Here is a 24729-nt window from a genome sequence, read left to right as displayed (position 1 = left end):
TGAACCATGGAGTTAAATGATACTGAGAGCTGGATTGGATTCTCAGCTTCTGGAAGCCAAAGCAGAAAGGCACCCAGGTGGATCTTTACTTGTCTCTAATAGAGTCTTTAATTGGTTTTTTCCTCAGGGAATCATGCTGGTTGGTGATGGATACCGAGGGAAAACGTCACCCCACACACCCAATGAGAAGTTTGAAGGAGCAACTGTTTTGAAAGCACTCAAAGTAAATTCTGTTTCCCTTCAGTTTGGGTTCATAGGGGATGGCTGAGGCCTTTGTGAGTGGCAGATTGAAGAAGAAGAATTTAGAAGGGCACAACTGTGAGACGGAAACTTGGTCAGTGGTTTCTGTCTTTTGCTTTCGGTGCTGAGGATTCATTCTCAGCAGATGCTCTGCCGCTGAGCTTCACCCTGGCTGTCCGCTCTGCTGTTTCAGGCGATCCCTTCATTCGGTTATCCATTTACCAAGCTTCATGCTTCCTAAGTTTCTTTCTCCCCCAAAACTATGCAGCCACTCTCTTCACGGATCTCATGAGCTAATGATGGAAACATTCTAAAATCAGTAATTCTCTTCTCTGAAAGTAGTATTAGAGAAGAAGGAAGAGTATATTATAGGAGATGGGAAGAGAGAGCAATGAGCTTTGTACTTTCCCATTGTGGTTAGAAAGAGTTGTTTCAGTGGTTCACTGTTCTATCTGAACCCACAAGCATGTAGAAGTTATTCTTCCTGTTCACTGATGCGGAGATGGCTAGTCTGTATTCTCTTAATGAAACCTAGAGTCCGTTTGTCTCAAACCTCCAGCCAAACCCATGGTCTCCAACATCCCTGGCTTTTTATTGTTTCAGTTTGGTTATGAAGGCCGGGTGCCACTGAAAAGTGCAAGACTGTTCTATGACATCAGCGAGAAGGCTCGGAAAATTGTGGAATCCTATTTCATGCTGAACTCAACCCTGTATTTTTCCTATACACACATGGTCTGCAGAACAGCCCTGTCTGGTAGGTTTCCAGAACCTGAACTTGTCATCTTCTTCCTAGCATGTCACAGGAAAGAAAACAATGCATAAAGAGGACTTATTACATTCTAAAATGGTCATTTATGATAACTCTAGCTTTCTAAAGCAACAGAAATTTACTAACTCATTTTCTATCCCCTTTGTCTCCTAAAATTCTGAAAGACCCTCATTCTGTACCTGTTCTGTCTTCAAATCCATTTCTCATAATTGCTAAGATAGAATAAAAATGCTTCTCTCCTTTGGGCTTCAGGGACTCAGGAAGGTGGAAAGTACAGTTGCTGACTCCAGTAGAGTAGAGATATAGACAGTGAGGAACTCAATGAAGAGTTCTGAGAGCAGGGGCTCCTCACTCCTGCTTGTAGTCATAGTTTTGGTTTTCTCCTTACCTCAGTGTGAGTGGAAAGAACTATGTCAGAGCACTTGACCCCCATGGAGAGTGAGTCAAAACCTTTGGTTTGCATCTCCGCATCCTCTCGGAGACCTTATGCAAGCCATACAATGTGCTGGATTTATCCAGGTATACGAATTCCATCTCTCATAGCTAAAAGACAGGTGTGGCTTGGCCCAAGTTCCGTTGTGTTGAGCCACAGGAGTCCCTCAGTGGCTATTTTTATATAACACAACTACCTTCTGTCTCTCCATCTTTGCATGGGACAAGCAGAAGCTGAAGATGACCATCAAATTGTACTTTTAACTGTTGCACATTGCAGTGATTCTGTTGCCCTTCTCCATCCTGCTTGTTCTCATTTTGTTGTTGTTGCTGTTGTTCCTTATTCTGGCAGGGCAGCAGGATCGAAGAAATGACCTCAGTCACCCCATTCATGCAGACAACTGCCTGCTGGATCCAGAAGCCAATGAATGCTGGAAGGAGCCTCCCGCTTACACCTTTCGGGACTACAGGTAATGATGCCCCTACTCAACCCTTGGTGGGAAGAGGGAAGTGGGAAGATGCTCTGCTTGCTTCCTTGTTCATTTCTGTGGAACAGAGTCCTCCAGGAATCACCTGGAGCCTTCTCCTCTTTATCTTAAGCATCATGCACATTTTCCCTCCTTTTACTAGACAAACTGCTCTCTAAATCACTTTGTTTCACTAAGGCAGAGCATTTTGCATGTGTTTCTCACTCTGAGAGCACACAGGCATGGTCCCTTAACATACATAACACATTATCACATGCATGTGTATTATTCACACCAAGAACCGTGTCTACATTTTTCCATTATGAAAACAGAAGCACTGGGAAAGAACTCAGGTTTCTTTAAGGGGCTGGCCACTGGGAGTTTGACCAATGAGTAGTATATGGTCAACACACTAAATTGTTTTTTGTTTTTCTTCTTTTTTCAGGGGATAGGTCAAAAGGTTAGAGATGGGAAGACCTGGAAGGTCAGGGTACATGATGTGAAATTCCCAGGTATTCAATAGAAATATTGTGTTGGGGCTGGTGAGATGGCTCAGTGGGTAAGAGCACCCGACTGCTCTTCCGAAGGTCCAGAGTTCAAATCCCAGCAACCACATGGTGGCTCACAACCACCCGTAACGAGATCTGGCGCCCTCTTCTGGAGTGTCTGAAGACAGCTACAGTGTACTTACAATAATAAATAAATAAATCTTCCAAAAAAAAAAAAAAGAAATATTGTGTTGGAAAAAGTAAAAGAAAATAGAAACTCAAAAGGGAATACGGTTGTATAGTTTGAGGAGATATGTTAGTACACAAAGAGAAGATATCCTAGCATGAAACAATGCATCTTAATATGTAGTGACTATTAATATTTCACAACATGACAGTTGCTATGTTGTATTTTATTCAAAACATTTAGTGTGCTGTCTTTATCTGCATGACCATGCTAGATCACAAGGAATTCATTGCCTAAGCTAAGGAAAGAAAGCCCATCCCCCAGGGTTCCTTTTATATCTGGGAAGAAGAGGGTTATAAGCAATGTGGCTGGATTTAGAAGCTATCTGAAATCAAGCTTGATTAACTGTTGACAATGTCAAGTGAGCATTGAAACGAGGCCAAAACCATATGGAAACGGAACCAATAAGCATCCAGAATATAACCCAGACATTCCTGAGCTTAATGTCAAGGGTTTGGGGGCCAACATCAAAGGTAACTCCCCATTCAGGCTGCTCCCTTCACTGGTCGTCCGTATTTTACTATGATGCTGCTGAGGTCTGTATTGTCACTGACTGCCCCACCCCCTCCTTACAGTGCTCTCCTGTATATGAATGACGACTTTGAAGGAGGGGAATTCATCTTCACAGAAATGGATGCTAAAACTGTGACTGTAAGTAACCCTCTTCCTAAAATTGGTTTAGGATTTTTAATTCAGTCTTACCATCTTTCCAGGATCTTACCAATTGCTGAATTTCAAATAGTTCTGAGCTCAAGAACTCAAGAAGTTAAGCAGGTTCTGGTGGTCTATACATAAGAAAAATACTAAAGCATAAGTCGCCATTTTAGTCCATTTTGAAGATGAGCAAATTGAGAAACAGGGTTTTTAAGAACTTCATCACAGTCATTTAAAATATGTTAGGTGTGGAATCAAAGCCTAGAGGTTCTGTCAAGTAACCTGATGGGAACTTCCAGCCCGAGTCACTAAAGCATCCACATCACAGACAGATCAATGGCTTCCAGTAGCCAGCATGCTTAGACTAAGCATGAACTTCCAAATGGGTACACATGTGCATGCAGATTGGTATGAACTATTAAGGATAAGCCATGAACCCTTTAACTCCAAATGGATATTTATATTCAGTAGTGTTTAAATCAAATGTCACAGTCAACTATTTTATTAACAGTCAAAAAATGCCTTCAAAAACCAGCATCCTTAGCACGCACAGACAATATAGTTAGATTCTTTTGATCATTACACCAAAGATCAAACTCACTATAAGAGCACTAAATCACAAAAAGAAGAACTTATGAATTATAAATTGATTATGAGGTCTCTTTCTTCCTGCAAAATCTAAGCAGCTGAGACGTGTGCATAGGGAAGAGAATTGCAGACTCTCTTTATGTTTTGTGCATTCAATTTGAGCTTGCCCATTTTCTTCCTTGGCGAAATATTCATGGAATGCTATGGTGGTTTAAAGTGGGTGATATCTCAAGCTATGTGTCACTGGCTTAAAGAGGATTCCCATTGAGGGCTGTTGAGATAGTTCCCAGAAACACAGGTATAATTTTAAATATTTCCTGAATTTGAACACAACAATGTATGTTCAAACAGACATGCTGAGTCACTCTGTTTAAAAAGTAAGTCAGTAAGTAGTTTGAGGCTTCAGACTCTGAGGATATAAACCAGGATTGATGATCTGGGCTGGAGCTGAAATCCCTGAAAAGGATTCTCACTGGTGAAGGAGCTTTGTGAACAAAACATCTTATTTCCAAACTTTGAAAACCTGGAAACTGAAGAAGAAAAAGGCTCCTATTTTAAATCACTAGAAAGAAAAAATCAGACTGCTGGTTGAGGATTCCTTTGCTTCTACTCCATCTAGTGGCCATATTTGAAAGTGCCCCTGCTTGATGGTACAGGGGCTGGCTCTGTCTTTGCTGAGTGTATGATAAATACCATCCTGCTGCTTTTGTGTGAAAGCGGGAAAGGGTGGGAGATGTGCTGCTTGAACAGTTCTACAGTTCTAATAACTGAGGCACCTAACAAAAGAAAAAACAAACAAACCACAGAATCTACTTCCCTCCAAAAAGTAAATGGAAAAAAAGAAAAAAAAAAAAAGTGGAAAACCGGGAAAGCTCAATAGTTCAATCATGTTCATTCATTTGGCAGAGTTTTAATGCTATTATAGATAATTAAAATTATCAGGTAGGAGTTCTTAAAAATGAGGAATTCTCATGTATCTGCTTTCCCTTAACAAACAGAATCCAATCTCAAGAGAAGTGGGCAGGGTCCTTTCTCCCCTCACCCCCCCATTGGATATGGAAGGATTGTTTTGTTCCTGGCACCTACATCAGGTGGCTGACAACTGCTTTAGACTCCACATTCTAAGGACTCACACCTTCTTTTGGATTTCATGGACACTAGCACATGTGTTTATTACGTACACACATACAACCAAATACACACACACACACACACACACACACACACACACACACACACTCACACTCACACACTGGGATTCTTAATTCTGATTTTGCCTCCTTCTGTCTTCTCGCACTCAGACCTAGGACAAGAGTTAATCTTACATTGCACTGAAGGGTTTTAGGAAAAATTCAGATATGTTCCTGAGAGGGTTAGAAAGAAATAGTCCCATAGCTGTAGCATGCCCCTGTCTTCCCACACACACAATGGCTGCTGCTGTGCTCTCTGCTCTTATATAACCTCAGTGGAATAAGTAAGCTCTCATTATCTCCTAAAGGATGCAAAATAACATATAATCCTATTACACACCTTTTAAGACATAGGACCACAGCCTCCAATACTCAGAGGCGTACGCTTGCTCAGACTTAAGATTCTCAGTGCGGTGCCCTCAGCAGTTCCCTGACTGCACTGACTGCTCTGCTGATAGTCAGCAGACAGCTGAGCAGCGGGCAAGCTTTGAATTGTTGTTTCAGTCATTTCAGACCTCTGGAACCGTGAGTGGGTCAGCTCGAGGGGTGGTGTATTCTCACCACTGGAGGCAACCACGTGATACCTGTCTGACCCATGGACAAGCATAAAGGAAGTGAATTCAAAGCTTCGTACGGTGACAACTACATAAACCATAGGTGTTTGGCTGGAAAACTGCCAAGGGTGTGCAACCATGTAACTGCGACTGGGGCCACTAGTAAAACTTCTCAGGTACCCCTCATGTCCTAGTTCCCTTCCAGGTTTACAGGGACCAGGATGCACACTCACATTAAACATCAATGGATTGATAGAAGGAAGAGCTGATGTAGTGCAGTAAAGTGGACGGTTTGTGTGCTTGAGAGGGCAGGCTGTCACCAGAGCACATGCCACTTGATTCCTATGTATATGGGACCTGCCACCCAGGTCACCTAAGTGTTCTTATTATATAAGGGAAATGCTATTTTGAAACTTTATATTTTACAGGTAAAAAAAATGAGAATCGATTTTTGTTTTCAGTATTCCATTAAGAAGACCCCCATTGCTCCTTGCTTCAAATTTTAGCTGAGGAGAGGAATCACACTGAAGGAATGATAGAAGGTCACGTGGTACAGGAACTGGAAGTCTAATTGTCATTTTGTTCTCAGGCCTCTATAAAACCAAAGTGTGGCCGAATGATCAGCTTCTCGTCTGGCGGGGAGAACCCTCATGGGGTGAAGGCGGTCACCAGAGGCCAGCGCTGTGCTGTGGCACTATGGTTTACACTGGACCCTCTTTACCGAGAACTGGTGAGTCCACACCAGGCTCTCTGGATTGACTACTCTGTAAAGTCCTTTGCATCATCCCTAAGTCTGTAGTGGCTTTTGCAGTAAGATTTGGGGAAAGCGGAGGGGCTGGGAAAGAAGTTTTGTACCCAGTTGAATTCTAACTGTGAAGACATGTGCAGAAATAGATCCATTAGCGCATCTTCGTTGTCACAGCAAATGTTGACTATTGAACTCACTGGCACCATTGTACCACGGTACCGGTGGACCACTGACAGACAGACAGGGACTTTCTCCTGGTCATGAGTAAAGTTAAAAACGCATCCAAACAACTCTCACTAGCTCATGCAGCATGCGTGGGAAAGAAGAAAGAGACCTGGACGACCATTATTGTTTGATACACTATTAAGTTGAATTTTAAAATAATATTATATTTGAAGTGTCCGGGACACTCACTGTTTCAATCTGTCAAGAGCCCTGCAGTTCAGACCAGCAGGCAGAATAGAAACTCCAGGGAGAAAGCAGTCCGCTTCCTTAGGGAGTACCTTCCAAGTCCTTCTCTTGACTCAGGGATATCATCAGCTTACAAATATCCATCAGAGCGTCACCATAGCTCAAGAGACTGAGTGTGATGGTCACTAAGGGTAGACCTGAAGCTGACACAGAAGTCTACTGATGACTTCAGAGTCTACTGAAGAGCTGAAAGTGGATAAAGTGTTTTACACCTTCAAAGGTTTGTATCTTGTTATTGTAACATCTCTCTAGGTTGAACTGGTTGTACTGAAACTCACAATGTAGACAAGGCTACTTTTGAACTCACAGGGATCCTCCTGCCTCTGCCCCCTGAGTGCTGGAATTAAAGGGATGCACTAAATAGAGCTAAACGTGCTTTTTTTAAAGTTATGTTTGTGTGTGCACATCTGTGAGTGTAAGTGGAGTTCTGATGAGGACACCTATCCCCCTGGAGTTGGAGTAAGCCACCAGACATGGCAGTTGGGAACTGAAAACAAGGCCTCTGAAAGGACCCTATGCATCGTAACCAAGGTCATCTCCCAGACCCTGAGATTCTAGCCTTAAAATGATGTGCATATTTTTCCCTTTAAATTTCTAAACTAATCTAAATCCAGTTTCAGCAACAGCAGCAGGAGTTTGAAAACAAATTTTTTTTTTGTCTACACCCTCAAAACACTTTCTTCAAGTCTAGGTAGGGCTTTAGGTCAGAACTGAACAGAGGATGAACAGAAGAAAAGTACAGGGGAAGTCGGCAGCCAGGAAAGGTGCGCACCTCAGTAGCATCTTATGTCGGGGCTGTAAGAACAGCTTGCACTAGCTCAGGCACAAAGAAAGACAAAAAAGGCACCAATGGCCAGAACCTAGCAGAGCCCAGATAACTTTGCAGGATGTGCAGCATCCTCCTTCCCCTGTAGTTTCTCTTTCCCCCAGCACCATTGCCCTATGTAAAGGTCTAGACAGAAAAATCGGCACCCTACTCTAGTATTAATTTTATATCCACCACTCCATCACAATAAATTGCAGCATTTTATTAAAATAATTAATACATAACTTGTTCACGGCTCCTTCCTACTCAAGACGCTTCAACACCAGTGTTTATGCTACATGGAAAAGTACTAAGAAACTTCTCCAGTGTACAGGCTTTAGTGCCATCTAGTGGTCAGAGTAGGAATTGACAAGCACCTCGTAGAATTACTAATTGAAAACTTTCTCCTCTGGAAAAACTTCCAGGAATCACATGAGAGTCTGATCCCTAAAACACTAATGCCTGATTCCCACCTTCAGATGTGAGTATCTAACTATGTCCAGAGCTTTCTGAGTACCAGGAGTTTAAATCTTCCCAGGTGCTTCTATAATGTAACAACGTTTGTGAATCCCTGGTTTAAACACCAACTTAGATAGGATTTCTGAACTCAGAAAACCTGTCTAAGAATAGTAGCAGGTTCTTTATATAAGTTACTGTATGTGCATGGTTGTGCATGTCTTTACTCCCAGCACTGAGGAGCAGAAGCAGGCGGATTTCTGAGTCCCAGGCCAGCTTTGTCTACAGAGTGAGTTGCAGTACAGCCAGGGCAACCAAGAGAAAACTCTGTCTCAAAAAAAAAAAAAAAAAATCATGTGTGTGTGTGTGTGTGTGTGAATATATATGTATGTATATATGTGTATATATGTGTGTGTGAGAGAGAGATCAAAAGAAAGAAAGAGAGAGAGAAAGAAAGAAAGAAAGGAAGGAAGAAAGAAAGAAAGAAAGAAAAGGGGAGAGAGAGAGAGAGAGAGAGAGAGAGAGAGAATCTTCAAGGAGTATTCAGTCACATACATACATAATAAGATATTAGGTGGTCTGTAGACATCTGTCCCAGCACTTGGGTTTCTTCCCTCTTTTTTTTTCTTTTTCTTTTTCTTAGATATTTCCTTCATTTACATTTCAAATGCTATCCTCAAAGTCCCCTATACCCTCCACCACCCTGCTCCCCTACCCACACACTCCCGCTTCCTGGCCCTGACATTCCTCTGTACTAGGGCATATGATCTTTGCAAGACCAAGGGCCTCTCCTCCCATTTATGGCCGACTAGGCCATCCTCTGCTACATATGCAGCTAGAGACACAGCTCTGGGGGGTACCGGTTAGTTTATATTGTTGATCCTCTTATAGGGTTACAGACCCCTTCAGCTACTTGGGTATTTTCTCTAGATCCTTCATTAGGGGCCCTGTGTTCCACCCAATATATGACTGTGAGCATCCACTTCTGTATTTGCCAGGCACTGGAATAGCCTCACAAGAGATAGCTATATCAGGGTCATGTCGGCAAAATCTTTCTGGCATATGCAATAGTGTCTGGGTTTGCTGGTTATATAGGTTTCTTCCTTCTTAAGAGAAACGTGTACTGAGAGTTTCTTGTGGTCATCAAATGTGAAAGCTTTGCATGTGTGTCAGCTTGCTGAGCCCCATGCTTTCAGATGTAACGATGCAGTTCTCCATTATTTAGTATCTTTGCCTGTATCGTTGTTAACTCCCAGCTCCTACCTGGCAAGAGCTTTCTTTTCAAGTCAGAACACAGTTATTCTTATAACTTAATATGCTGAAAACGGTACTAGGACCTGACAAAGGGGAACAGAAACTGGACAGGACAAAATTCCTGCTTTCATGGAACTTAATGTCAAGCCAGAGAGATGATATCAGGGACCCACATTATTAAACAACTAGGGACGTTTTGTAAGAATTGTCTGCAGTAAATGATCACTTAGGGACATAAAGAATCAGTTAGGGAAGGTTTAATTTGGGAATTAAATGTTGGCAATAAGATTTATAAGCTGAGCATCGCTGGGGAGATGCACTTTAGGCCTTCATTCCCATAAATACTTCTTTTTTTATATAATAGAGCCCTTGACAAGAGGTAGTGGGTTTTATGGGCACTGGGAATATTTCAGTGACCAAGACAATGAGATCCTTCTCTCTCCTTTTTATAACCTAAAAGAAGAAAAAGGGACTGCAAATAAGCAAAAGCATGTAAATAATCAGATTTATTACAACGGCAATGCCTCTATTGCTATATTTATATATATTCTATATAAAAATAGAATAACATAACTGAATTAACAGTAGATATTAGACAAACCATTTACAAATGCATGATATGTGAGCCAACTACAAGGAACACTGGAAGAGAGGGAGTCCGGGCTGAAGTTGGCTTGCAGAAGAACAGAGGTTTGGGGTAGTGTACTTGAGAAACAAAACTGGACGGGGAGGCAGCTCAGGATTGCAGCACACGCCTTGCATGTGCTAGCTTCTGGACCCAATCCCCAGCACCAAGAAAACAAAAAACCTGAAAACGCAGCCCACAGAAAGAAGGCCAAAGTAGCCAGAACGGCATGTTTTCTAAAAGGAGAGTGTTGGATATAAGGGTGAGAAGGAGCCAGGGGCAGTGTTTCACAGTTCATATTAGGCTGGTGGACTTTTTGTCTAGCTGCTAAGAAGCCACTGTGGCCATTCTCCGCTCCTCACACCCTTGTAAGCTCCCCTAGTAGCAGGGGATGACTATACAGAAAAGATGACATTAGCCAACATGTGGACTTAGATTAGAGGAGTACCACAGCTAACAAGGGTTTAACTTCAAGGGGAGGTTGCCTTGGAAGTTTAAGAAGACCTGCTGTCTCTATGCTGCACTGGTACAGGGGTTAAAGAAAACACAGACTATACTGGGAGTCTTCAGGGGGAAAGGGTGTATTTCAAACCAGGGCTGGGAAGCTATTTTGCGAATGAATACTCAGAGACTTTGAGGTAACCAAAAGTTTTAGTAGAAGGTGAGCAACAGAGGGGCAGCACACAATATAACTGAGGAAGAAAAAACAATATTAAAAATCTGAAAGCTCACCAAGAAGACAGAACCAGGAGCCAACTGAAGAATGGTGAGTGCCATGTGGAATAGTGTTGCAGTTAGACTTAAGGGAGATTGTCCACCAGAAGCCTGAACAAGGAGGGAAACTTGTTTGGAACCTTCTAGAATACCCCGTGAGAAGAATCTGAATGAGTTACTCTTAAGATGTAGCACTTAGCTATTTAGAGGACCTTTCACAATGTCCAGACCCAGTTTTAATTCCCACAATGTGGAGACATCTTCTAGACCAGGGATGTTAACATTAGCAGTATACAGGAAAGTTTCTCTCTCTCTCTCTCTCTCTCTCTCTCTCTCTCTCTCTCTCTCTCTCTCTCTCTCTCTCTCTCTCTCTCTCTGTTCCTTCAAGTGTCAGTAGTACCATGTCTGAGAAACTCTGTCCTTCATTCTCCATTAAAAAGACAGGGACAGACACAGGACACAGAAAGACAGGGCCAAAAACCTTATCAAGTGTGGGAGACCAGGAGCAGACTTTCCTGGCAAAAGATGAGTAATCTTTTCTGAGAGACACTGAGCTAAGTAAGAGATGATGAGGCCTGAGAGACAGAAAGGGTAGGAAGCCAATGAATAGATGAAACATCTTCTGTAAGAGCCATCTCGGAAGGTAATTGCTTAGAATATGGGGATGTGTGAAGAGCGTACCGGTTTGGCTGAAGTAGGCTTATCCCTGTCTGGGTGTTGCACCAATCTGTGCACAGATGGTTGGCTGGAAATGTTGGGAAGCATCTGCTGCCCGGGCTGGTTATTACGCTTGTACCAGAAATGTGTCAATTGTCTTTTTGCAGGAGCGGATACAGGCAGATGAAGTGATTGCCATCTTGGATCAAGAACAGAGCGGGAAGCATGGAATGAATATTAACCCCAAAGATGAGCTATAGAAAAGAGAGTGCTCTATTGAATATTTATTTAAATAGATAATCTTATGAGAACCTTTTTATTTTTGTACAGAGCTGTAGTATAAATTAACAGGATATTAAGAGTCGTTAGATTTCCCTGTTCCCAACTTTGCTTGATTTGCTTTCTTCTGGTCTTAATTGATTTGCTTCAGTTCATCATTCAGAGCCCAGTCACACCCTCGAGTACACACCACACTGAGTCACAATACCCACACTCTCCATGTCACACCAGTAAACATACAACAGAAATACACTACCGAAGTGCACACAGGCCACTTACACATGGCACAAACTCCCAAATATGCCACACATACATAAGACAAACATAAGCATACCCAAACACATACCACCCAGATACACAAACACTACATTGCGCGCGCGCGCGCACACACACACACACACACACACACACACACACACATACACATACACAGTTACTTTGCTGCATATTCAGAATCTCAACATGATCAGCCTGCACTTAGCACCCTACAGCTAGAGTGTGCCCGAGTCTAAAGATAGGATGTGAATTGGTCTCAGGCTTCTATGGTTTGCTGCCTTTCCCCCATCACCTTTCATGGCACTGTTGGCTGAGAGTTCAGACTCTTCACAGCAAGCTTGCCTCGTGTCTAGGAGCTTCCAGGACACATTCTGCCTAGCCCCAAGAATCACAGAGAACAGCATCTTTCAGGCTTGAGGAAGCCACCACTGGAATAAGGACTATGGCACGGGGTCCCCTTGGGTAGAATGTTAGGACTGGTGTTTTCAAATGAAGTTCTGATTCCCCTCCACAGTGCTCTGTAAAGGGGGACACCTAAACAGGCACACAGAGGTTCCAGCAGTGTAAGTTCACCCCAGTGGTGATGGAAGAATGAATGCCTTTAATTGCCCTGCCCTAGGCACTATTGCTTCTGGAGAGGGGCTCCTGCTGGTATAAATTCAGAGCTGTTTCTCACAGGCTGCACCTCAATGGCTTCTGTTGGACAGCCTCCTCTTCCTGCTGCTGTCAGCTCACAGAGGCATGCTGTGTGTGAAGTGTTTAATAAAGGGATCCTTGTTACAGCACTTGTCTTCTGATGCACACCCTATTTTATCTTCCAATGATGCTTTTGTAACTATCTGGGACAACCCAGGAACAATGGACCATGACAACTCTGCCAGCAGACAGTGGTCTGCAAGAAAGTGGGTAACTTGCTTTGGAGGGAACAAGACTGGCTAGCAAGCTGGAGTGTTAATTCAGAGAACTCAAAGACTTCGGGGTTCACTGCAAAGGCTCTGCTCTCAGACCACACCCACTGTTGCAATGTGCTCCAGTAAAGGGGAGGTTCACTTTCTGCCACTTGTGATCTGGATAGGGCTTAGAAGACTTTGCTCGATGGAACGGAGAAATTCAACTACAGTGCTGTGTGTTGTTGGCCTACTACTGCCAAACCAGAATTCTGGATGCATCTCTGCCATAGAAGACTGGGCAAAGCTCTCAATTCCCGGGTGACCTAAAGCAACTAACTCCCTTCCTCTTTCTGGACTCCAGTTCGTCTTCTGAAAATGGTGTCATTCATTATAATTGTTTCCAAAACCCTATGCCTTCCTCAAGATTCAAACTGAACACAAACCAACAGCAAGACTAATATTAGAAATATTAAAAAATACAAGCAAATTTATTTTTCTGCTAACATCTGAGAGTGGCAAGTGACGTCACTACAGGTGTATATGGCTGTGAAACTTTTACCCCGACTTTACGGTTGACAGTTCGTGATATGTGGAGCAGTTAATTTGTTTGTTCTCCTCTGCAAAGCACTTGCTGGCACAAAAACTCCATGATAGACAGATCTGGGCAAGGATCTAATTTCTGTTTTCTGGTTACAAGACATCAACAAAGAAATCAGACCTTGGCTCTGCACAGTTCTTGTTTCCTGGGTGCGCTCGTGCCCTGGGAGAGGCAGCAGCTTCAGCACAGAATGTGCCATCCAGCCTGTAGAAAGTGGGTAAGCGCCTCAGTAGATGCCGCCACTGTTGTGTGCGATCCCATCGTGTGTCACGCTGACAGCAGGGAGTGGTTGTTCCCGTTCTGCTGGTTGGCCATGCTGCTTTACACCTGGAACATCGAAGATCTACTAAAGCATTCATTTTTTTTTAATCTGCTCCACATCAAACCATGCATAATTTCATTCAAATATTTAGGGAGTGCCATCAGATGACTTAGGAAAGCCAAACTCAGAAATTAGAGTCTATATGTTAAATAGTCCTGTTTGCAAATAAGTGGAAAATCCCATTCGAATATTTGTAGTTATAAGGGCTGAAGAAAGCCAAAGAAATTACAATCCAGTTCCCTCTTTAACTTTGGGCAAAAACTGAGGCTCCGACATGATGCTGTGATGACCGAGTTAGAGCAGACAGGAGTAGAACTGAAGCCAGAGCTGTTGGAATATGGGATACAAGAATGCCTTGCCTGTGAGGCTGAAATCTAGATGCAGGGCTCCCTCTACCTAGAGAATTCGTACGTTTATCTCTTTGGCCAAAGATGGAACTTGCCTCTCTCATCCATGCCACTGCAGGTCTAGATCCTTCCACCAGGGCCACCTTTTCCCTTGTTTACACACATGGACCCTATGCTCACAGCAGAGTAAATAACAAAGTCCTACTTTTTTTTTTAATCACTTAAGGACCATTTGTCCCTTCCTTTTTCAAAGTTCTATATTTCAAAGGCTGGTTTTCATCATCATAATACTGTATTGAACAGATATAACACTAAACATGCTCATTCCTGGGGAATGCATACATGTTCTAAGCCCATTTAACAATGCCCATTTAACAGTGGAAGACAAAGAGAGCCATGAACACTGTAATGACTGCCTGTAGACATTTTCCTTGACTTAAGAGCATGGAGCCAGAGGAAGAAGCAAGATCTTACCAGAGAAAAGCAAAACACTCTGAGAACTGTTGCTCTCTACGCCATCTGCCCAGGCCTAACTAATTTGCTAACAGGAAAGGTTTGATTTTCTAGAATCACATAAACTCCTTTTCTTTTCCAACTAACAGCTGTGGGACAGCATGCATCTCCTTCTGTTCCATGAGATACATCGGACACAAGTCCCTAATTCAACTTGCTTCCAGTTCCTTCATGAGACATACCTAGTGCCCAGCAACCCCCATGACAGGTATAGAGATCATGAGGGAATCATGGATGGTGTCTTTTTGCTGCCCCTCAAAGGTAGAGATTGTCTTTGACTTAAACTTAGCGTGGACTGACCTAGGACAGTGTGACCTGGGATGTGAAGTACCTTTCTGTATAGCCTGCCTCTCAGCTGACAAGGACCTCTCCGTTTTCCTGGCTTTTCATCATTCACACATAAGTAACATTTCTTTGGCATGTACTCAGCTGAAGAGGAGCCACGGAATGAGTCAGTTCCATTTAATAATTTATACCTATGAATTTTAATTGAAGTACAAATGCTGAATTATTTCACAGAAGACAGCCACAGGGAACAACTCCCTCAATGACGTCAAGGAAGGAGTAATGGGGCCACCTCAGCAGCTCCTCATGCCAAAGCATTAAGTATCCGGAGGAAGCTGAGATTGTTGAAGCTGGAAAGTGGGGAAAGGGAGACAGATCCCACACACTGAACTCTTGGGGGAAAAGAGGAGCCATTTGGCAAAAATTCCAAACTACAAGACCCTGGGTTTCTCCCACCTATCACCAAGAAGCCTGTGGAATGACGTTACCCTCCCACATGGTCCCAGCAGCCCACCCACAAATCTTCTGCTCCCTGACAATTTGATGTTTTCAATTGGAGACACAGGGTCTGGTTTGTTTTTACCTGGTTAATAGCTTTGGATGCATAGAGACAAGTCATGTCAACCACCTTTGAGCTCACTGCTGGGCTGGAACAGTGGCTTTGTCAGACTGTCAAAGTCTCTGTTGCCTCCTCCTCCTCCTCCTCCTCCTCCTCCTCCTCCTCCCTACAGAACACAATGCTTGCTGTGCCCACTACTGTCCTGACCTCTGAGAGCCAACAATGACAAACTTGGAACAATCTGATCATTGATCCTGTTCTTCAGTACAATGGATGGCAGAGGCCATGTGAATGCTTGATCCTGGTCTGCTATACAATGGATGGCAGAGGCCATGTGAATGCTTGATCCTGGTCTGCTATACAATGGATGGCAGAGGCCATGTGAATGCTTGATCTTGGTCTTCTGTACAATGGATGCCAGAGGCCATGGGAAGTGCTTGAATTAGTGAATCATCTCTGGCTTCAGAAATCTTATTAAGAAGCCATAATGCAATAGCTGAAGATTATATTCCCGCTCCTCTCCACGTTCCTGAAATGAGGCTAGGGAGGGGGGATGTGATTGGCTGCTCATTCACTGTAAAACATACCTTTTTCTGGCCAGGGTAGCTGTGTATCTGAAGGAGGCAGAAATCAGGAGAGGAAAATGGCCTGCTTCTCTTTCCTCCATAGGACAATAAAAGAGCATCCAGGAGAAAGGTTGGGAGCTATGTCTGCTCATTTCCCCTGTCACTTGCTCACCACCCCCTCTGTCCTAGGTAAATAAGAATGACCCTTTTCCATCAGGGTTTCCACTTCAACCTCAAACTGGATATTAGTCTTATTTATATATGGAAACCCTTCCTTAGGCTCTTCTTCTCTGACTTGAATGCCTTCCCCTATGAAGGCAGGTCCCTGACATAAGTCTCAGGAGTCCTATAGACCTTAGTTAAAGCCTTCCCCTTTCCAGATTCATGTTTTCACCCTTGAGTTACATCTGGTGGTGGGTGGGGTAGAAGCAGGGACCGGGCAAGAATTAATGGCCGTGTCTCATCTTTTTCCACTCACTAACCATATATCCCATTGTTTCAAAGACTTATAATCACAGTTGGCATTTATAACTCATTTTATGGTCTTGAAGCACTTGGCATTCATATATAAGTACATAATTATGAGGGATGTTTAATACGATCTTTATTTTGTAGATAGGAGGAAAGAGGCAGTCTTGGGGAAGAAGATTGAACAAAGCTTTTGATCATTACTGAGTTTGTTTCTCAGATAGTCTTGAGTGGCTACGTAAAGGCCATGAGTATACTGAGAATGAATGGAGGGACTCAGAATAAAGTGAAGGAAAACCGAGGTCAATGAATTGGCAACATAAAATAAATAGTGTAATGCATGAGTTATGCCAGATGTAGGAAGGAATGGCCAGATGAATTCAGAGAAGGAGGAGGTCGGGATGGTGAACAGGTTACAGAGGTGACAGCTGAACTGGTTGTTGAATGCCCTGTCCTGATTAATTCTAGCAGATGGGGCCCCGAACTCTCCCTGCACCAAGTCCCCATGTGTGAAGTCCTAGGCGTCAATGGGCCAGCTCCTGGAAGTCTAAAACACTGAGCCTTTGAGAGTTCATATTGAAGTTGTTGTTAGGGGTTAGGGTGAAATAGGATCTGTACTGCAGATTGCCTTAGGAAAAAGACTTTAATGAGTGCTGTGAAAATCCAAATAAATACCAGGTAAGGAGGAAGTTTTATTTCATTCCCTGGCAAGAGAGTTATTATTTAAGTGGGTGGAGTGGCGCCCTGAGGGAGCGTGCTTCCTATCCAAGAGGAGAGGAGAAGCTGCAGTCAGAAGTGGCTCAGAGAGGCCCTCACACAGCCAGAGCCCACGGCCTCACCTGCAGTGTTTCCTCTGCCTAGGAACCCAGGGATCTTTCTGCCCCACACACCTTCGGGACAGTCTACTCACACAACCCCTTGCCCTTTCACAGCAGAGTCAGGAAGACATTCTAGCCATGAAGCATGATGTCTGAAAAGCTGAAAGCCTCTCGTAAGCTCAGAGGGTCAGGGCCGTGTGTGCGGTGTTAAAAGACATCCTTCCCGGTAATATACAGATAACAGGGTTTCAGAGTCCTTAGGAAACACTAGGAGAAAATTATCTTCAACAGGAGTTAATGGAGCCAACTTCCCTTCTTTAAAACCAAATGGTCAAATATTACACAACTTGTGTCCAATCGCACTGTTTCTTCTCTCTGCCTGTTTTTTGGTCTGTTCACATTCGCAAGTGCCTTTGAAGGTCTTAGGCAACAGTATTCCTTAGATTTTGAAGAAATCACAGAGTGCCCGAGGCTCAGAAACTGACTTCAAGGCTTCTGGTCACCGGGACAATGTTTTGGTTTCTCATCATCTCCAGTGTTATTTAGCAACATCTACTAAGCACACCCCTGCTTTCCCATCCTATTTTTAAAGCTCAGAGTTTCAGGGTATGTTTTTCTTGTGAGATAATATGAAGATGAATTAGTTATATTTCTTTGAAGTTAATGTTGGTAATTAAATAACAACTGTATTTCCCACCCCCCTCTATGTATTCAACATCCACGACATCACATCTTTTTTATACACTTTGCTTCTGAGCAGTCTTAAAATAATTTACTCTTCAGCTCTGTATCAAGAGCTACCATGCAAGGTTCCTTTGACTAGAGAGTGTAGATTCCTGGGACAATATTCTTCTTTCTTGCTTCCTTTAAAATGGACTACTGTGTTTTTCCTAACAGTCAGGTACAGCAGGTTAGTACTCTATATAAGAGAAAAAGAAACCTGAGGAAGGTAAAATCTGACTGAAGTCAGTTCCCAGAGAAGCACAGACTGGATGTGTTGTAGTTCTGACAGTTTTAAGCTACTGGGATAATTAGGAGGCAGGGGAGTGACCCAGAGTTATTTGACCTTAGGCCTCACCCACTTCTACATACGCCTGTAGAAATCCTTAAAGGGTGACTCCTCCCAAGATGGCGGCTGCCCTGGCTTGGAGCCTCAGTCTGAAAGCACTCTGTTCAGACATGCTCTGGTTTCCTCACAGAGCACTCCCAGCCCTCTCTGAACTTCCAGGCCGCAGGCCTGAGTACAGGGTACAGATTTTTCCTTCCAGACATTTGGCTTGTGAGTGAAGTTTTTTGTCTTGAAGGGTAATAAAAGCACATCAGATGTGCTCCCTGTACCAGGAACTTTGCTTTGAAGCACTAGTGAGCCACTTCAAAAGGCTCAGTACCAGAAAGTGTTGCTTCCTGGGGGACTCTGAGGTGTACCTATCCACCAGGACACATTGCCCACTAAAATCCCATTGTCACATATGACTAACTGTCGTGTTGAAAACTTTATAAACAAGTCTGTTTTCAGAATCCGCACAGATTGTATCATTATGTCTAGCATCCTGTGGAATAAAACTTCCACATGCAGAAAGATGGACAACTTAAAGAGAAGGATGTTTGGCCATCCATGATGATCACAGTATTTTCTCTCCCTGAGCTTAAGCCAGTGTTTGGTTTCTCTACAGCAAGTGGGATGGAAACTAGCAAGCTCATGATAGCATGATAGAGAGACTAAGAAAAATTCATTGCCATGACACTGCGTGTTGTTTACAGACCAGCAGAGGAAGACCAGGGTAGATACACTCCCTATTTCACAGTGTATTGAAATTAACTAAAGGTTGGCAGGGAAAGGTGAGATCATACCCGGGTCTCCCTTGATACCTCTTGGGGCTTTGGACCAGCTCTTAAATAATGGACATTCCTATTCCTCTCAGGTTTAAAGTATTTATGTGTGAAAAAAAGGCTAGTCATACCTCTCTCATTAGTTACCAGGAAGTTTATTTGAGATCATAAATGGGAAATGCACAGAATTTATCATGTGATCTCAAGAAGGTAGGGGGTGGGGTCATTTTTACTATCTACTACAAAGCAGCCACAAACATGCTGATGATTGTCCATGAACAACTCCAGAAAATTCAAATCAATTTTCACATAATAACATGCAGAAATAGCCTCTAGCCATAAAAACACATTTGTTGCCCTGATATAAACAGAGGAAAAGAAAACCTCATTGTATAAAATTGATGGGTATTCTCACTAGAAACTGGATGTTTACCACCTATCTAGAAAGCAGAAACCTGACTTTCCTACAGCCACCTCACAGAGCCTTTTGACTCTCTAGCTTCATGAAAACAGTGGCATTTCAGCTCTTATCTTTGTTCCATCAGCCCCACACACAAGTCTACCTCTTTCTCCTACTGTTCTTCCACTATTATTCTAGTGCATTCTCTTCCACTGCACAGCAGACATGAACCCACCAGTCAGCAGCAGAGGGCACTATTAGCATAATTTGCTCTGAGGGGTTAAAAAATGAGATGTCTCTACATTCGTTAGTTCATTTGGACACTCACTTCCTCAAGACTTAATTTAACATCTCTTGTGTGTTTTCAATTAGGAAGGAAGTTAAATAAACATAAAATTCAGTATCACTTATAGACGAAGAGAGATGACCATACACAATTAAGACTTTATGCTGGTACCTGCACAAATACAAAGGATGTATAATTGGGATATGTTTGTAGAGGAGAGCTAAACCTTACAAAGCAGTTACCCTATGGCTGTTCATCATATTATGTAGAGTAGCTAAGATAAAAGGAGTGGCGGATAAAATAAACCGTACAAGCAAAATCAAAAAGTCTTGCATTGTCAAGAATATTATACCTACCATTCATAGCTACCACTTTGGCTTATAAGGGTGGTGGCTTTCAAAGCCATGATGTCATCTGGCCCTCCCAGCAATCCTGTGACTTCAGCTTTGCAGGTATTATATTAATCTGACTAAGGAAAAATTGAACCTCTTGAAGGGAAAGTGACTTGCTTAAAATCACCCAAGGCATCCCACATAGGGCCAGAAACAAAACTAGTTTTCCTTCTTGCTGATGCAGATGGAAACCCTGGATATTGTGGCACACACAATCTCAGGAATTAGAGTTTGGGATGTTGAATAAACAGAAGATGTTTCAGGTATTAGGTTATTGTCTGGGCATTGTGACATTGACCAAGTTAAAATGAGATGTGCAGGCTTTAACCACAGGAAGTTTGAGATTTGGGGAAGTCAGAAATGTTTGCTTTTATCTCTCAGTTGGCATACTAGCAAAAATGGCTTTTATGGTATTGAACATGAAAGACACAATTTATGGAGACCAATGAGGAATCCCTTACAGTGACTCAGACCAAGAATGGGAGCCTGATTAGTCTGCCCCAGTAGGAAGAAGGTTTAGCATTGTGATTATCTATGATTGATGGCAGGTGAAAATAATGGAGCAGGCAGCTTTTATTAATAATTGGTTTTATATTTGCCATGAGGACGTTCCTCTCCCAAACTGTCAACTGCACCCAGCTGATTCTATGCCCACTGATCCCAATGCAGATCTTTGTGAGCATCCACTAGCCTGTATCAGGCTGCAGCAGAGAGACGTGAAATTTGAGGAGTATATGGAGATGCTTGGAAGAAAAAGAAATGACCTGGAGGCAAGTCACCAAGGAGAAAAGGGCAAAAGTCATGGGCATGAGATGCAGAGCCAAGGAGAACATTCATACCATCCTTGCAAATTGGGCAACAGTGGTCGACCCCTTTGGCTTTAGAACCTGTGGATTCTCAACCTGCAGGTAGTGACCCATCTGGGAATCAAACGATCCTTTCACAGGGGTTGCATATTAGATATCCTGCATATCAGATGTTTAGATTATGAGTCACAACAGTAGCAATATTTACAGCTATGGAGTAGCAAAATTAATTTTATGAGTGAGGGTCACCACAATTTGAGGAACTGTATTAAAGCGTTGCAGCATTCGGGAGGTTGAGAGCCACTGCTGTGGAGTGATGTGATCCTTCTAGGCATAAAAACATCCATGTGGCTACAGAACACCTGGGTGGAAACACAGCTTGCTGCAAACACAGCTTCTACTCTAATTCTTCATTTTACCCTGTTTGTTTTTTTTTTTTAACCTTACCCGATACCATGATGTTTGGTTGAAGACTTTTACATAAATAAATTGAAGGTCCTAGTGGCCTCTCTAAGTTGTTTGTATTTTCACTTCTTCTTAGAGCACTGCCAGTGATGTTGAAACACATCAAATATTTTCTACCTGGTGTAAAAAACTCAGCATATCGGAGCCTTTGCCTACTTCTCCAAACCATCCTGCTGTCTACCTACATCCCTTTGTTCTCTGTTGTGGGTAGAATCTCCAGTCTCTTTGATGGGATGTTTCTATGCTGTTCTGTTCAATTACAAGGGTGACCAATCTTTTGGCTTCTTCCAGCCATATCGAACAAAGAACAATTGTCCTGGGCCACCCATAGACTCTGGAACATTCTCATCCTTTCTCCACCACCACTATTTCCACACTACAGAAGTGTTAAAAGCAGTGCAGTCCAGGGGGAGTATGGACAGCTGGTCACTCTACCTCATGTATCTGCTTCACCCTGGGATATGCTTTCTCCTCTAGGAGGCCTTCTATGATTGCCTACCATCCTATACTAAATCCAGACTCTCTCCTGAACAGACTGCCCTACCCTTCTGTCTATGACCTTCCTTCTACCCATAATTCCCCAGCTGTGACCACTCCAGCTCTTCACACACACTACCTTTCTGTCACCATGATTCTCAGCACCTTGCTAGGAGCAATCAACATGTCTTGTCTGAAAGTAACCCATTAGCATTTCTTTTTGCTTCTTTTCTTGTCTCTGTTCTGTAGGTTCCAAGCACAGAACTGGGCAATACTTTAAAAACACAAGTCAAACCCTGTTAATCTACAAAATCCTTTCATATTTTTCCTACTCACCAGCCGAGTTGTTATAATTTCTCATGACATTGGAGCCAGTAACCTCTCTGTTTTGTTTCCAATACCCTCTATGCTATAGTCAGTGGTGCTGGCCTCCTTACTGTTCCTGGTAGTGGCTGTCACACTCCTGCCTTTACATTTTTGTTACTTACACCTGGAGCATGCTCATATGTTTCCATGTATCCCATCTGTGGCAAGTGGGCGATCATAGTCTACCTTCTTGGGGCAGCTGGCTATGGTATCTCTTTCCATTTGAACTTCTGCAGTCATCAATATCATTGCCTTTTTCTTCTTAACGTTTTCATGCTTTTGTATCAAACGCTCTGCTCAGAATTGACTTGACTTACTTTATTTACCAACTGTATTCCTTTGCGAAGGATGGAAATATAATCACTACTCTATTTCCAGAGCCTGAAGAGGCACATATCATAGAAGAAAATCAGAAGTGCTCACTGAATGAATACATGAACTCATGCACATGCTACTAAAACAAGAAATGAGCAAGCTGTGTGAAGGGCAATGGACTGAGAGGTACCCATTCTAACTCAGTGACTCAGGACTTGAGAGACATTGGAAAAAGCATACCAGACTCAATAAGATGCTACAAGTAGACTTCTTCTCAGAGTCCATGAGGCAATGGCAAGTAAAAGACCAGAATCTGATTTTCTGCCTAAACTTAAATGGAGTCCAAAAGCCAGAGATCTTAATGCAGGGAAGTAAGACATTGCATAAGCTACAGCTAAGGAAAGCAATGTGCACAGAGGCATGAGAACGCCACATGTGGAGAAATGCAAATGAGGCAGGTGACTATGCCAAGCTGGCACAGGCATTTCATAACAGGGCAGAAATTGAGTCACATCCCATGGCTAAGTTGCCCCAAGATCCCGAAAAATGGTATAGAGGGAGGCACCCACCTCTAATGTCAAAGACCTGCACCCTTTATGACCAAGGAAGTGCCTGGGAGATTTCTTCCTTACTACTAGACCACTAGTCCTAAGAGTAGGTGGATCCCCAAATTAGTCATGAAGACAAGGGAGCTCCAGAGAAGATAGAGGAAGGGTTCTGGTCTGTCTCATTGAAAATAATAGCATCGTTTCTGAAAAGGGAAGTGTTCTCTCCTCCCTCCATTATGTCTATGATATTCTGTCCACAGCTATGCTATCTCCAGGGGGAAAAATTCTCTTCCAACATCTTAGAAATAGAGAAAGGGTACAAAGAGATGAATCAGTAAATTTAAAGGAGACACTTTAAGTGCTAGGGCTGCCACACCCCAAGCTCAAAGACCCAGACCGGTTATTCCACTTCCTCTGTCTAATTCCCTGTAGAAACAAAGGAGCCCAGTAAGGTCAGCACCTTCCTCTTCAGTAACAAACCTACAATGTGGCTGTGTTATCAGATGGATCTCCTCCTTGCTGTGTGCTTGAATAGAACTTTGCTGTTGTCATCTTGTTTGGTAACACAGCAGAGGGCCACTGTTGCAAGTGTAATAGTTACTGTTGAATGTTGAAATATCCTCTGGGAAGTTCCTCCCATGTGCATGCATTTCTGTGTGTGTGTTTACCATGTTCCTCATTCTTCACAGAACTGCACTGGGGACTTGGTTTTTCATTATAGGGAAGGAGAAACTAAGCTCCTGAGCCCCATCTTTGCCTGAGACCTTTCTGTGGTTCTGTAGCACATCTCGTGTAGAGTATGCTACTATACCCTGGTTTGATGTGCAATGGATGTAGGATCCTGAACAGGTCATCCTATATCCAGAGTCAGAATTTACATGATCACAGATGGGTAAAGGTAGATAACACCTTTAGGAATATTCAAGCCCACTAAGTCCACATGTTTAATGACCTAGGTCTTCCAAAGGGATGCTAGTTGCAGTATCTAAAACCCAATGCATTCTACCCTCTCAAGACAAGTAAAGGCATAGTGCACAGTGCACAGACCCTCCATGCTTGGCCTCACCCATTCAGTCTGGAATGTGAAGAAGCCACATGAGTTCTAGAAAAGAAACAGAGGTGGTCAAAGCAGGAAAGGGCGGGGCAGCACAGGCGTGGAAGCAAGAGAAGCAGCTGTTTGTGGAATAGGCTGAAATGACTTAACGGGTGGATTAACCCAGGTGCAGGACTGTGGGGTATCAGCGCCACCCTTGAAGCCTTTCTCTAGCAGAATACAAAAGTTGCTATGCATATTGTTATCTCCAGAACTCAGGCAAGGTCCCTGGGCTTTGGAGAGGGGCTAATGCTGCTTTCCTCTCGGGGGCGGGGGGTGGGGGGCAGGAAGAGGCAGGGATGAGCAGACTTGCTGTCAGCCAAGTGTCCCAGCAAAGAATTCCACCCAAGTCCACACAGGTACTGACACCCGAGGGCCGTTGCTGTGCAGATAAGCTGTCTCGGGTAATTGGGTTGACATCATTGAGCCACCTTAGAGGATTTGAATCCTTTCCATGACTCTTGTCACCTG

The 24729-nt window shown here is 43.2% G+C and overlaps 1 protein-coding gene across 2 annotated transcripts in view; it reads left to right on the top strand.

Moving 5' to 3' along the window:
• P3h2 (prolyl 3-hydroxylase 2) overlaps positions 1–24466 on the top strand; it is a 163105-nt gene extending 138639 nt beyond the window's left edge. For both annotated transcript variants that reach the window (XM_085832456.1, XM_021184956.3), the window contains exons 10-15: positions 128–223; positions 844–994; positions 1794–1911; positions 3219–3294; positions 6219–6359; positions 11527–24466. In XM_085832456.1, the coding sequence (XP_085688582.1) occupies positions 128–223; positions 844–994; positions 1794–1911; positions 3219–3294; positions 6219–6359; positions 11527–11619 (675 nt within the window). In that variant the 3' untranslated portion in view covers positions 11620–24466. The remainder of the gene's footprint in view (positions 1–127; positions 224–843; positions 995–1793; positions 1912–3218; positions 3295–6218; positions 6360–11526) is intronic.
• Positions 24467–24729: the final 263 nt, after the last annotated feature.

Source organism: Mus caroli, unplaced genomic scaffold, assembly GCF_978045245.1.
Source record: "Mus caroli unplaced genomic scaffold, Mus_caroli_1 scaffold_17, whole genome shotgun sequence".
Taxonomy (NCBI): domain Eukaryota; kingdom Metazoa; phylum Chordata; class Mammalia; order Rodentia; family Muridae; genus Mus; species Mus caroli.
This window is presented reverse-complemented; position numbering and strand designations above follow the sequence as displayed.